The 14,754-nt window shown below is 50.9% G+C and overlaps 1 protein-coding gene across 1 annotated transcript in view; it reads left to right on the top strand.

Moving 5' to 3' along the window:
• LOC125762678 (uncharacterized) overlaps nucleotides 1–14,754 on the top strand; it is a 146,052-nt gene that overhangs the window by 115,507 nt on the left and 15,791 nt on the right. The window contains exons 49-72 of the mRNA XM_049425058.1: nucleotides 7–1,017; nucleotides 1,106–1,756; nucleotides 2,011–2,322; nucleotides 2,404–2,736; nucleotides 2,803–3,414; nucleotides 3,503–4,153; nucleotides 4,408–4,719; nucleotides 4,801–5,133; nucleotides 5,200–5,811; nucleotides 5,900–6,550; nucleotides 6,805–7,116; nucleotides 7,198–7,530; nucleotides 7,597–8,208; nucleotides 8,297–8,947; nucleotides 9,202–9,513; nucleotides 9,595–9,927; nucleotides 9,994–10,605; nucleotides 10,694–11,344; nucleotides 11,599–11,910; nucleotides 11,992–12,324; nucleotides 12,391–13,002; nucleotides 13,091–13,741; nucleotides 13,996–14,307; nucleotides 14,389–14,721. Coding sequence (XP_049281015.1) covers nucleotides 7–1,017; nucleotides 1,106–1,756; nucleotides 2,011–2,322; nucleotides 2,404–2,736; nucleotides 2,803–3,414; nucleotides 3,503–4,153; nucleotides 4,408–4,719; nucleotides 4,801–5,133; nucleotides 5,200–5,811; nucleotides 5,900–6,550; nucleotides 6,805–7,116; nucleotides 7,198–7,530; nucleotides 7,597–8,208; nucleotides 8,297–8,947; nucleotides 9,202–9,513; nucleotides 9,595–9,927; nucleotides 9,994–10,605; nucleotides 10,694–11,344; nucleotides 11,599–11,910; nucleotides 11,992–12,324; nucleotides 12,391–13,002; nucleotides 13,091–13,741; nucleotides 13,996–14,307; nucleotides 14,389–14,721 — 11,847 coding nt within the window. The remainder of the gene's footprint in view (nucleotides 1–6; nucleotides 1,018–1,105; nucleotides 1,757–2,010; nucleotides 2,323–2,403; nucleotides 2,737–2,802; nucleotides 3,415–3,502; nucleotides 4,154–4,407; nucleotides 4,720–4,800; nucleotides 5,134–5,199; nucleotides 5,812–5,899; nucleotides 6,551–6,804; nucleotides 7,117–7,197; nucleotides 7,531–7,596; nucleotides 8,209–8,296; nucleotides 8,948–9,201; nucleotides 9,514–9,594; nucleotides 9,928–9,993; nucleotides 10,606–10,693; nucleotides 11,345–11,598; nucleotides 11,911–11,991; nucleotides 12,325–12,390; nucleotides 13,003–13,090; nucleotides 13,742–13,995; nucleotides 14,308–14,388; nucleotides 14,722–14,754) is intronic.

Here is a 14,754-nt window from a genome sequence, read left to right as displayed (position 1 = left end):
CAACAGCTCCGGTGCAAGATACACCAATCGTTGTAAGGAACCCATGCGTTCCGTCTCCGTGCGGTCCAAACTCACAGTGCCGTGATGTAAACGGCTCTCCTTCATGTTCATGCTTGATCAACTACATTGGATCGCCGCCAAATTGTCGCCCCGAATGCACAATTAATGCGGAATGTCCGAGCAATCAGGCATGCATGAACGAGAAATGTCGAGACCCTTGTCCGGGATCGTGTGGCATCAATGCCAGATGTAATGTGATCAACCATACTCCCATTTGTACGTGCGAAGAAGGATACACTGGAGATCCTTTCACAAGCTGTCGACCCATGCCACCGCCACGTAAGAATTTCCCCGCGTTCCTTTGGCTCTCAGATCTCTCCATAACGAACCCCCTTCCTCCAACAGCGCCTGAGCCCGTCAATGATGATCCGTGCAATCCCTCGCCCTGTGGGGCAAATGCGCAATGCCAGAACGGTATTTGCACATGTTTGCCAGAGTACCAAGGCGATCCGTACCGAGGCTGCAGGCCAGAGTGCGTTTTGAACTCGGACTGCGCTCGGGACAGGGCCTGTATTCGTAGCAAGTGTGTAGATCCTTGTCCGGGTACTTGCGGCCAAGATGCACTATGCGAAGTGATCAATCACATTCCGATGTGCCGATGTCCGGATGGAATGGCCGGAAATGCTTTTGTGCAGTGTCGGCCACAGCAAGCTCCAGCTGTGACCAATCCATGCAGTCCATCACCTTGCGGTCCTAATAGCCAGTGTCGCGAAGTCAATGGACAAGCTGTGTGCTCCTGTGTCCCAGGATACATTGGAAGCCCTCCGACATGTCGTCCGGAATGCGTTGTGAGTGCTGAGTGTCCTCAGAATCAAGCGTGTACCAACCAGAAATGTAGGGATCCTTGTCCTGGAACATGTGGAGTAGGAGCCAGGTGCTCGGTTGTGAATCATAATCCAATTTGCAGCTGCCCGGAAAGATACACGGGCGATCCATTCGTACGCTGTCAGCCAATGAGTATGTTCCTCAACCATATGAATCTACGCTTGTTTCGCTTCTTGATCGCTTACGATCACTCTCTCCTGTCATTCTTGATCACTTTCAGTCGAGCCTCCGGTACAAATGACCCCAAGCAATCCTTGCCAACCGTCTCCTTGTGGACCAAATGCTCAGTGCCGCCCAGTCGGCGATTCCCCGTCTTGTACATGTATAGAGGGCATGATAGGTGCTCCACCCAACTGCCGCCCGGAATGTGTCAGCAACTCTGATTGCTCAAACAATTTGGCATGCATACGACAAAAGTGTCAAGATCCTTGTCCGGGCGCCTGTGGAACTAACGCGGAATGTAGGGTTGTCAGCCATACACCTATGTGCATTTGTGCCATTGGATATACAGGCGATCCTTTCACTCAGTGCGTACCGTTCATACAAGATACGCCCAAAGATCAAACGACACCTTGCCTACCCAACCCATGTGGAGCCAACGCACAATGTAGGGAACAAAATGGTGCCGGATCATGTACATGCATTGAGGATCACTTTGGAAATCCGTACGAAGGCTGTCGTCCAGAATGTGTGCTCAACTCGGACTGTCCATCCAACAGGGCTTGTGTTAGGAATAAATGTCAGGATCCTTGTCCAGGCACTTGCGGTCAGAATGCTGACTGCCAGGTCGTAAACCATCTGCCCTCGTGTACCTGTTTCCCCGGATACGACGGAGATCCATTCAGATATTGTAACATCCAAGAGAGAGAACGTAAGCAACCCTTCATCGAATACGTTGCCTGTTGCGTGCTTGACATCTCGCTTCACTCGACCAAGCTTAGTTAGACAACCGATGTTCACTGTTGACCCGCACTTTTTCTTTGACATCCCATGTTAGACAATCCCGACCAAACATACGAAATACGAAACATATGACTTTCCCGCTGCCTTTCCCATTGCATTGCTTTCGCTGTATGTGTTGATTAGTTGTGTTCAATGTCGTGTTGTGTCTCCCCTTTACTACAGCGGTACAAGAGTACGTCAATCCTTGTCAACCGAGTCCTTGTGGTCCCAACAGCCAATGTCGAGAGGTTAATGGACAGGCAGTCTGCTCGTGTCTACCCACTTATGTCGGCTCTCCTCCGGGATGTCGCCCTGAGTGTGTGGTGAGCTCGGAATGTGCCTTAGACAAGGCATGCGTCAATCAGAAATGTGTTGACCCGTGCCCTGGAACATGCGGTACCAATGCTAGGTGCAACGTCAATAATCACAGTCCCATTTGTTCTTGTCAGTCTGGATACACAGGCGATCCGTTCTCGAGATGCTACCCCATACCACGTAAGCGCCCCTTTCTTCATACTCAAGCTTTAGGCTCTTCCACCTCCAGCCCTACAGTATCGTTGTTCTTTTCTACAACAGCTCCGGTGCAAGATACACCAATCGTTGTAAGGAACCCATGCGTTCCGTCTCCGTGCGGTCCAAACTCACAGTGCCGTGATGTAAACGGCTCTCCTTCATGTTCATGCTTGATCAACTACATTGGATCGCCGCCAAATTGTCGCCCCGAATGCACAATTAATGCGGAATGTCCGAGCAATCAGGCATGCATGAACGAGAAATGTCGAGACCCTTGTCCGGGATCGTGTGGCATCAATGCCAGATGTAATGTGATCAACCATACTCCCATTTGTACGTGCGAAGAAGGATACACTGGAGATCCTTTCACAAGCTGTCGACCCATGCCACCGCCACGTAAGAATTTCCCCGCGTTCCTTTGGCTCTCAGATCTCTCCATAACGAACCCCCTTCCTCCAACAGCGCCTGAGCCCGTCAATGATGATCCGTGCAATCCCTCGCCCTGTGGGGCAAATGCGCAATGCCAGAACGGTATTTGCACATGTTTGCCAGAGTACCAAGGCGATCCGTACCGAGGCTGCAGGCCAGAGTGCGTTTTGAACTCGGACTGCGCTCGGGACAGGGCCTGTATTCGTAGCAAGTGTGTAGATCCTTGTCCGGGTACTTGCGGCCAAGATGCACTATGCGAAGTGATCAATCACATTCCGATGTGCCGATGTCCGGATGGAATGGCCGGAAATGCTTTTGTGCAGTGTCGGCCACAGCAATCTCCAGCTGTGACCAATCCATGCAGTCCATCACCTTGCGGTCCTAATAGCCAGTGTCGCGAAATCAATGGACAAGCTGTGTGCTCCTGTGTCCCAGGATACATTGGAAGCCCTCCGACATGTCGTCCGGAATGCGTTGTGAGTGCTGAGTGTCCTCAGAATCAAGCGTGTACCAACCAGAAATGTAGGGATCCTTGTCCTGGAACATGTGGAGTAGGAGCCAGGTGCTCGGTTGTGAATCATAATCCAATTTGCAGCTGCCCGGAAAGATACACGGGCGATCCATTCGTACGCTGTCAGCCAATGAGTATGTTCCTCAACCATATGAATCTACGCTTGTTTCGCTTCTTGATCGCTTACGATCACTCTCTCCTGTCATTCTTGATCACTTTCAGTCGAGCCTCCGGTACAAATGACCCCAAGCAATCCTTGCCAACCGTCTCCTTGTGGACCAAATGCTCAGTGCCGCCCAGTCGGCGATTCCCCGTCTTGTACATGTATAGAGGGCATGATAGGTGCTCCACCCAACTGCCGCCCGGAATGTGTCAGCAACTCTGATTGCTCAAACAACTTGGCATGCATACGACAAAAGTGTCAAGATCCATGTCCGGGTGCTTGTGGGGCCAACGCGGAATGTAGGGTTGTCAGCCATACACCTATGTGCATTTGTGCCATTGGATATACAGGCGATCCTTTCACCCAGTGCGTACCGTTCATACAAGATACGCCCAAAGATCAAACGACACCTTGCCTACCCAACCCATGTGGAGCCAACGCACAATGTAGGGAACAAAATGGTGCCGGATCATGTACATGCATTGAGGATCACTATGGAAATCCGTACGAAGGCTGTCGTCCAGAATGTGTGCTCAACTCGGACTGCCCATCCAACAGGGCTTGTGTTAGGAATAAATGTCAGGATCCTTGTCCAGGCACTTGCGGTCAGAATGCTGACTGCCAGGTCGTGAACCATCTGCCCTCGTGTACCTGTTTCCCCGGATACGACGGAGATCCATTCAGATATTGTAACATCCAAGAGAGAGAACGTAAGCAACCCTTCATCGAATACGTTGCCTGTTGCGTGCTTGACATCTCGCTTCACTCGACCAAGCTTAGTTAGACAACCGATGTTCACTGTTGACCCGCACTTTTTCTTTGACATCCCATGTTAGACAATCCCGACCAAACATACGAAATACGAAACATATGACTTTCCCGCTGCCTTTCCCATTGCATTGCTTTCGCTGTATGTGTTGATTAGTTGTGTTCAATGTCGTGTTGTGTCTCCCCTTTACTACAGCGGTACAAGAGTACGTCAATCCTTGTCAACCGAGTCCTTGTGGTCCCAACAGCCAATGTCGAGAGGTTAATGGACAGGCAGTCTGCTCGTGTCTACCCACTTATGTCGGCTCTCCTCCGGGATGTCGCCCTGAGTGTGTGGTGAGCTCGGAATGTGCCTTAGACAAGGCATGCGTCAATCAGAAATGTGTTGACCCGTGCCCTGGAACATGCGGTACCAATGCTAGGTGCAACGTCAATAATCACAGTCCCATTTGTTCTTGTCAGTCTGGATACACAGGCGATCCGTTCTCGAGATGCTACCCCATACCACGTAAGCGCCTCTTTCTCCATACTCAAGCCTTAGGCTCTTCCACCTCCAGCCCTACAGTATCGTTGTTCTTTTCTACAACAGCTCCGGTGCAAGATACACCAATCGTTGTAAGGAACCCATGCGTTCCGTCTCCGTGCGGTCCAAACTCACAGTGCCGTGATGTAAACGGCTCTTCTTCATGTTCATGCTTGATCAACTACATTGGATCGCCGCCAAATTGTCGCCCCGAATGCACAATTAATGCGGAATGTCCGAGCAATCAGGCATGCATGAACGAGAAATGTCGAGACCCTTGTCCGGGATCGTGTGGCATCAATGCCAGATGTAATGTGATCAACCATACTCCCATTTGTACGTGCGAAGAAGGATACACTGGAGATCCTTTCACAAGTTGTCGACCCATGCCACCGCCACGTAAGAATTTCCCCGCGTTCCTTTGGCTCTCAGATCTCTCCATAACGAACCCCCTTCCTCCAACAGCGCCTGAGCCCGTCAATGATGATCCGTGCAATCCCTCGCCCTGTGGGGCAAATGCGCAATGCCAGAACGGTATTTGCACATGTTTGCCAGAGTACCAAGGCGATCCGTACCGAGGCTGCAGGCCAGAGTGCGTTTTGAACTCGGACTGCGCTCGGGACAGGGCCTGTATTCGTAGCAAGTGTGTAGATCCTTGTCCGGGTACTTGCGGCCAAGATGCACTATGCGAAGTGATCAATCACATTCCGATGTGCCGATGTCCGGATGGAATGGCCGGAAATGCTTTTGTGCAGTGTCGGCCACAGCAAGCTCCAGCTGTGACCAATCCATGCAGTCCATCACCTTGCGGTCCTAATAGCCAGTGTCGCGAAATCAATGGACAAGCTGTGTGCTCCTGTGTCCCAGGATACATTGGAAGCCCTCCGACATGTCGTCCGGAATGCGTTGTGAGTGCTGAGTGTCCTCAGAATCAAGCGTGTACCAACCAGAAATGTAGGGATCCTTGTCCTGGAACATGTGGAGTAGGAGCCAGGTGCTCGGTTGTGAATCATAATCCAATTTGCAGCTGCCCGGAAAGATACACGGGCGATCCATTCGTACGCTGTCAGCCAATGAGTATGTTCCTCAACCATATGAATCTACGCTTGTTTCGCTTCTTGATCGCTTACGATCACTCTCTCCTGTCATTCTTGATCACTTTCAGTCGAGCCTCCGGTACAAATGACCCCAAGCAATCCTTGCCAACCGTCTCCTTGTGGACCAAATGCTCAGTGCCGCCCAGTCGGCGATTCCCCGTCTTGTACATGTATAGAGGGCATGATAGGTGCTCCACCCAACTGCCGCCCGGAATGTGTCAGCAACTCTGATTGCTCAAACAATTTGGCATGCATACGACAAAAGTGTCAAGATCCTTGTCCGGGCGCCTGTGGAACTAACGCGGAATGTAGGGTTGTCAGCCATACACCTATGTGCATTTGTGCCATTGGATATACAGGCGATCCTTTCACTCAGTGCGTACCGTTCATTCAAGATACGCTCAAAGATCAAACGACACCTTGCCTACCCAACCCATGTGGAGCCAACGCACAATGTAGGGAACAAAATGGTGCCGGATCATGTACATGCATTGAGGATCACTATGGAAATCCGTACGAAGGCTGTCGTCCAGAATGTGTGCTCAACTCGGACTGCCCATCCAACAGGGCTTGTGTTAGGAATAAATGTCAGGATCCTTGTCCAGGCACTTGCGGTCAGAATGCTGACTGCCAGGTCGTGAACCATCTGCCCTCGTGTACCTGTTTCCCCGGATACGACGGAGATCCATTCAGATATTGTAACATCCAAGAGAGAGAACGTAAGCAACCCTTCATCGAATACGTTGCCTGTTGCGTGCTTGACATCTCGCTTCACTCGACCAAGCTTAGTTAGACAACCGATGTTCACTGTTGACCCGCACTTTTTCTTTGACATCCCATGTTAGACAATCCCGACCAAACATACGAAATACGAAACATATGACTTTCCCGCTGCCTTTCCCATTGCATTGCTTTCGCTGTATGTGTTGATTAGTTGTGTTCAATGTCGTGTTGTGTCTCCCCTTTACTACAGCGGTACAAGAGTACGTCAATCCTTGTCAACCGAGTCCTTGTGGTCCCAACAGCCAATGTCGAGAGGTTAATGGACAGGCGGTCTGCTCGTGTCTACCCACTTATGTCGGCTCTCCTCCGGGATGTCGCCCTGAGTGTGTGGTGAGCTCGGAATGTGCCTTAGACAAGGCATGCGTCAATCAGAAATGTGTTGATCCGTGCCCTGGAACATGCGGTACCAATGCTAGGTGCAACGTCAATAATCACAGTCCCATTTGTTCTTGTCAGTCTGGATACACAGGCGATCCGTTCTCGAGATGCTACCCCATACCACGTAAGCGCCCCTTTCTTCATACTCAAGCTTTAGGCTCTTCCACCTCCAGCCCTACAGTATCGTTGTTCTTTTCTACAACAGCTCCGATGCAAGATACACCAATCGTTGTAAGGAACCCATGCGTTCCGTCTCCGTGCGGTCCAAACTCACAGTGCCGTGATGTAAACGGCTCTCCTTCATGTTCATGCTTGATCAACTACATTGGATCGCCGCCAAATTGTCGCCCCGAATGCACAATTAATGCGGAATGTCCGAGCAATCAGGCATGCATGAACGAGAAATGTCGAGACCCTTGTCCGGGATCGTGTGGCATCAATGCCAGATGTAATGTGATCAACCATACTCCCATTTGTACGTGCGAAGAAGGATACACTGGAGATCCTTTCACAAGCTGTCGACCCATGCCACCGCCACGTAAGAATTTCCCCGCGTTCCTTTGGCTCTCAGATCTCTCCATAACGAACCCCCTTCCTCCAACAGCGCCTGAGCCCGTCAATGATGATCCGTGCAATCCCTCGCCCTGTGGGGCAAATGCGCAATGCCAGAACGCTATTTGCACATGTTTGCCAGAGTACCAAGGCGATCCGTACCGAGGCTGCAGGCCAGAGTGCGTTTTGAACTCGGACTGCGCTCGGGACAGGGCCTGTATTCGTAGCAAGTGTGTAGATCCTTGTCCGGGTACTTGCGGCCAAGATGCACTATGCGAAGTGATCAATCACATTCCGATGTGCCGATGTCCGGATGGAATGGCCGGAAATGCTTTTGTGCAGTGTCGGCCACAGCAATCTCCAGCTGTGACCAATCCATGCAGTCCATCACCTTGCGGTCCTAATAGCCAGTGTCGCGAAATCAATGGACAAGCTGTGTGCTCCTGTGTCCCAGGATACATTGGAAGCCCTCCGACATGTCGTCCGGAATGCGTTGTGAGTGCTGAGTGTCCTCAGAATCAAGCGTGTACCAACCAGAAATGTAGGGATCCTTGTCCTGGAACATGTGGAGTAGGAGCCAGGTGCTCGGTTGTGAATCATAATCCAATTTGCAGCTGCCCGGAAAGATACACGGGCGATCCATTCGTACGCTGTCAGCCAATGAGTATGTTCCTCAACCATATGAATCTACGCTTGTTTCGCTTCTTGATCGCTTACGATCACTCTCTCCTGTCATTCTTGATCACTTTCAGTCGAGCCTCCGGTACAAATGACCCCAAGCAATCCTTGCCAACCGTCTCCTTGTGGACCAAATGCTCAGTGCCGCCCAGTCGGCGATTCCCCGTCTTGTACATGTATAGAGGGCATGATAGGTGCTCCACCCAACTGCCGCCCGGAATGTGTCAGCAACTCTGATTGCTCAAACAACTTGGCATGCATACGACAAAAGTGTCAAGATCCATGTCCGGGTGCTTGTGGGGCCAACGCGGAATGTAGGGTTGTCAGCCATACACCTATGTGCATTTGTGCCATTGGATATACAGGCGATCCTTTCACCCAGTGCGTACCGTTCATACAAGATACGCCCAAAGATCAAACGACACCTTGCCTACCCAACCCATGTGGAGCCAACGCACAATGTAGGGAACAAAATGGTGCCGGATCATGTACATGCATTGAGGATCACTATGGAAATCCGTACGAAGGCTGTCGTCCAGAATGTGTGCTCAACTCGGACTGCCCATCCAACAGGGCTTGTGTTAGGAATAAATGTCAGGATCCTTGTCCAGGCACTTGCGGTCAGAATGCTGACTGCCAGGTCGTGAACCATCTGCCCTCGTGTACCTGTTTCCCCGGATACGACGGAGATCCATTCAGATATTGTAACATCCAAGAGAGAGAACGTAAGCAACCCTTCATCGAATACGTTGCCTGTTGCGTGCTTGACATCTCGCTTCACTCGACCAAGCTTAGTTAGACAACCGATGTTCACTGTTGACCCGCACTTTTTCTTTGACATCCCATGTTAGACAATCCCGACCAAACATACGAAATACGAAACATATGACTTTCCCGCTGCCTTTCCCATTGCATTGCTTTCGCTGTATGTGTTGATTAGTTGTGTTCAATGTCGTGTTGTGTCTCCCCTTTACTACAGCGGTACAAGAGTACGTCAATCCTTGTCAACCGAGTCCTTGTGGTCCCAACAGCCAATGTCGAGAGGTTAATGGACAGGCAGTCTGCTCGTGTCTACCCACTTATGTCGGCTCTCCTCCGGGATGTCGCCCTGAGTGTGTGGTGAGCTCGGAATGTGCCTTAGACAAGGCATGCGTCAATCAGAAATGTGTTGACCCGTGCCCTGGAACATGCGGTACCAATGCTAGGTGCAACGTCAATAATCACAGTCCCATTTGTTCTTGTCAGTCTGGATACACAGGCGATCCGTTCTCGAGATGCTACCCCATACCACGTAAGCGCCTCTTTCTCCATACTCAAGCCTTAGGCTCTTCCACCTCCAGCCCTACAGTATCGTTGTTCTTTTCTACAACAGCTCCGGTGCAAGATACACCAATCGTTGTAAGGAACCCATGCGTTCCGTCTCCGTGCGGTCCAAACTCACAGTGCCGTGATGTAAACGGCTCTCCTTCATGTTCATGCTTGATCAACTACATTGGATCGCCGCCAAATTGTCGCCCCGAATGCACAATTAATGCGGAATGTCCGAGCAATCAGGCATGCATGAACGAGAAATGTCGAGACCCTTGTCCGGGATCGTGTGGCATCAATGCCAGATGTAATGTGATCAACCATACTCCCATTTGTACGTGCGAAGAAGGATACACTGGAGATCCTTTCACAAGTTGTCGACCCATGCCACCGCCACGTAAGAATTTCCCCGCGTTCCTTTGGCTCTCAGATCTCTCCATAACGAACCCCCTTCCTCCAACAGCGCCTGAGCCCGTCAATGATGATCCGTGCAATCCCTCGCCCTGTGGGGCAAATGCGCAATGCCAGAACGGTATTTGCACATGTTTGCCAGAGTACCAAGGCGATCCGTACCGAGGCTGCAGGCCAGAGTGCGTTTTGAACTCGGACTGCGCTCGGGACAGGGCCTGTATTCGTAGCAAGTGTGTAGATCCTTGTCCGGGTACTTGCGGCCAAGATGCACTATGCGAAGTGATCAATCACATTCCGATGTGCCGATGTCCGGATGGAATGGCCGGAAATGCTTTTGTGCAGTGTCGGCCACAGCAAGCTCCAGCTGTGACCAATCCATGCAGTCCATCACCTTGCGGTCCTAATAGCCAGTGTCGCGAAATCAATGGACAAGCTGTGTGCTCCTGTGTCCCAGGATACATTGGAAGCCCTCCGACATGTCGTCCGGAATGCGTTGTGAGTGCTGAGTGTCCTCAGAATCAAGCGTGTACCAACCAGAAATGTAGGGATCCTTGTCCTGGAACATGTGGAGTAGGAGCCAGGTGCTCGGTTGTGAATCATAATCCAATTTGCAGCTGCCCGGAAAGATACACGGGCGATCCATTCGTACGCTGTCAGCCAATGAGTATGTTCCTCAACCATATGAATCTACGCTTGTTTCGCTTCTTGATCGCTTACGATCACTCTCTCCTGTCATTCTTGATCACTTTCAGTCGAGCCTCCGGTACAAATGACCCCAAGCAATCCTTGCCAACCGTCTCCTTGTGGACCAAATGCTCAGTGCCGCCCAGTCGGCGATTCCCCGTCTTGTACATGTATAGAGGGCATGATAGGTGCTCCACCCAACTGCCGCCCGGAATGTGTCAGCAACTCTGATTGCTCAAACAATTTGGCATGCATACGACAAAAGTGTCAAGATCCTTGTCCGGGCGCCTGTGGAACTAACGCGGAATGTAGGGTTGTCAGCCATACACCTATGTGCATTTGTGCCATTGGATATACAGGCGATCCTTTCACCCAGTGCGTACCGTTCATACAAGATACGCCCAAAGATCAAACGACACCTTGCCTACCCAACCCATGTGGAGCCAACGCACAATGTAGGGAACAAAATGGTGCCGGATCATGTACATGCATTGAGGATCACTATGGAAATCCGTACGAAGGCTGTCGTCCAGAATGTGTGCTCAACTCGGACTGCCCATCCAACAGGGCTTGTGTTAGGAATAAATGTCAGGATCCTTGTCCAGGCACTTGCGGTCAGAATGCTGACTGCCAGGTCGTGAACCATCTGCCCTCGTGTACCTGTTTCCCCGGATACGACGGAGATCCATTCAGATATTGTAACATCCAAGAGAGAGAACGTAAGCAACCCTTCATCGAATACGTTGCCTGTTGCGTGCTTGACATCTCGCTTCACTCGACCAAGCTTAGTTAGACAACCGATGTTCACTGTTGACCCGCACTTTTTCTTTGACATCCCATGTTAGACAATCCCGACCAAACATACGAAATACGAAACATATGACTTTCCCGCTGCCTTTCCCATTGCATTGCTTTCGCTGTATGTGTTGATTAGTTGTGTTCAATGTCGTGTTGTGTCTCCCCTTTACTACAGCGGTACAAGAGTATGTCAATCCTTGTCAACCGAGTCCTTGTGGTCCCAACAGCCAATGTCGAGAGGTTAATGGACAGGCAGTCTGCTCGTGTCTACCCACTTATGTCGGCTCTTCTCCGGGATGTCGCCCTGAGTGTGTGGTGAGCTCGGAATGTGCCTTAGACAAGGCATGCGTCAATCAGAAATGTGTTGACCCGTGCCCTGGAACATGCGGTACCAATGCTAGGTGCAACGTCAATAATCACAGTCCCATTTGTTCTTGTCAGTCTGGATACACAGGCGATCCGTTCTCGAGATGCTACCCCATACCACGTAAGCGCCCCTTTCTTCATACTCAAGCTTTAGGCTCTTCCACCTCCAGCCCTACAGTATCGTTGTTCTTTTCTACAACAGCTCCGGTGCAAGATACACCAATCGTTGTAAGGAACCCATGCGTTCCGTCTCCGTGCGGTCCAAACTCACAGTGCCGTGATGTAAACGGCTCTCCTTCATGTTCATGCTTGATCAACTACATTGGATCGCCGCCAAATTGTCGCCCCGAATGCACAATTAATGCGGAATGTCCGAGCAATCAGGCATGCATGAACGAGAAATGTCGAGACCCTTGTCCGGGATCGTGTGGCATCAATGCCAGATGTAATGTGATCAACCATACTCCCATTTGTACGTGCGAAGAAGGATACACTGGAGATCCTTTCACAAGCTGTCGACCCATGCCACCGCCACGTAAGAATTTCCCCGCGTTCCTTTGGCTCTCAGATCTCTCCATAACGAACCCCCTTCCTCCAACAGCGCCTGAGCCCGTCAATGATGATCCGTGCAATCCCTCGCCCTGTGGGGCAAATGCGCAATGCCAGAACGGTATTTGCACATGTTTGCCAGAGTACCAAGGCGATCCGTACCGAGGCTGCAGGCCAGAGTGCGTTTTGAACTCGGACTGCGCTCGGGACAGGGCCTGTATTCGTAGCAAGTGTGTAGATCCTTGTCCGGGTACTTGCGGCCAAGATGCACTATGCGAAGTGATCAATCACATTCCGATGTGCCGATGTCCGGATGGAATGGCCGGAAATGCTTTTGTGCAGTGTCGGCCACAGCAAGCTCCAGCTGTGACCAATCCATGCAGTCCATCACCTTGCGGTCCTAATAGCCAGTGTCGCGAAATCAATGGACAAGCTGTGTGCTCCTGTGTCCCAGGATACATTGGAAGCCCTCCGACATGTCGTCCGGAATGCGTTGTGAGTGCTGAGTGTCCTCAGAATCAAGCGTGTACCAACCAGAAATGTAGGGATCCTTGTCCTGGAACATGTGGAGTAGGAGCCAGGTGCTCGGTTGTGAATCATAATCCAATTTGCAGCTGTCCGGAAAGATACACGGGCGATCCATTCGTACGCTGTCAGCCAATGAGTATGTTCCTCAACCATATGAATCTACGCTTGTTTCGCTTCTTGATCGCTTACGATCACTCTCTCCTGTCATTCTTGATCACTTTCAGTCGAGCCTCCGGTACAAATGACCCCAAGCAATCCTTGCCAACCGTCTCCTTGTGGACCAAATGCTCAGTGCCGCCCAGTCGGCGATTCCCCGTCTTGTACATGTATAGAGGGCATGATAGGTGCTCCACCCAACTGCCGCCCGGAATGTGTCAGCAACTCTGATTGCTCAAACAACTTGGCATGCATACGACAAAAGTGTCAAGATCCATGTCCGGGTGCTTGTGGGGCCAACGCGGAATGTAGGGTTGTCAGTCATACACCTATGTGCATTTGTGCCATTGGATATACAGGCGATCCTTTCACTCAGTGCGTACCGTTCATACAAGATACGCCCAAAGATCAAACGACACCTTGCCTACCCAACCCATGTGGAGCCAACGCACAATGTAGGGAACAAAATGGTGCCGGATCATGTACATGCATTGAGGATCACTATGGAAATCCGTACGAAGGCTGTCGTCCAGAATGTGTGCTCAACTCGGACTGCCCATCCAACAGGGCTTGTGTTAGGAATAAATGTCAGGATCCTTGTCCAGGCACTTGCGGTCAGAATGCTGACTGCCAGGTCGTGAACCATCTGCCCTCGTGTACCTGTTTCCCCGGATACGACGGAGATCCATTCAGATATTGTAACATCCAAGAGAGAGAACGTAAGCAACCCTTCATCGAATACGTTGCCTGTTGCGTGCTTGACATCTCGCTTCACTCGACCAAGCTTAGTTAGACAACCGATGTTCACTGTTGACCCGCACTTTTTCTTTGACATCCCATGTTAGACAATCCCGACCAAACATACGAAATACGAAACATATGACTTTCCCGCTGCCTTTCCCATTGCATTGCTTTTGCTGTATGTGTTGATTAGTTGTGTTCAATGTCGTGTTGTGTCTCCCCTTTACTACAGCGGTACAAGAGTACGTCAATCCTTGTCAACCGAGTCCTTGTGGTCCCAACAGCCAATGTCGAGAGGTTAATGGACAGGCAGTCTGCTCGTGTCTACCCACTTATGTCGGCTCTCCTCCGGGATGTCGCCCTGAGTGTGTGGTGAGCTCGGAATGTGCCTTAGACAAGGCATGCGTCAATCAGAAATGTGTTGACCCGTGCCCTGGAACATGCGGTACCAATGCTAGGTGCAACGTCAATAATCACAGTCCCATTTGTTCTTGTCAGTCTGGATACACAGGCGATCCGTTCTCGAGATGCTACCCCATACCACGTAAGCGCCCCTTTCTTCATACTCAAGCTTTAGGCTCTTCCACCTCCAGCCCTACAGTATCGTTGTTCTTTTCTACAACAGCTCCGGTGCAAGATACACCAATCGTTGTAAGGAACCCATGCGTTCCGTCTCCGTGCGGTCCAAACTCACAGTGCCGTGATGTAAACGGCTCTCCTTCATGTTCATGCTTGATCAACTACATTGGATCGCCGCCAAATTGTCGCCCCGAATGCACAATTAATGCGGAATGTCCGAGCAATCAGGCATGCATGAACGAGAAATGTCGAGACCCTTGTCCGGGATCGTGTGGCATCAATGCCAGATGTAATGTGATCAACCATACTCCCATTTGTACGTGCGAAGAAGGATACACTGGAGATCCTTTCACAAGCTGTCGACCCATGCCACCGCCACGTAAGAATTTCCCCGCGTTCCTTTGGCTCTCAG

This window comes from Anopheles funestus, chromosome 2RL (assembly GCF_943734845.2).
Source record: "Anopheles funestus chromosome 2RL, idAnoFuneDA-416_04, whole genome shotgun sequence".
NCBI classification, from domain to species: domain Eukaryota; kingdom Metazoa; phylum Arthropoda; class Insecta; order Diptera; family Culicidae; genus Anopheles; species Anopheles funestus.
Note: the sequence above shows the minus strand (reverse complement) of the source record. Positions and strands in the feature narration are given on the sequence as shown.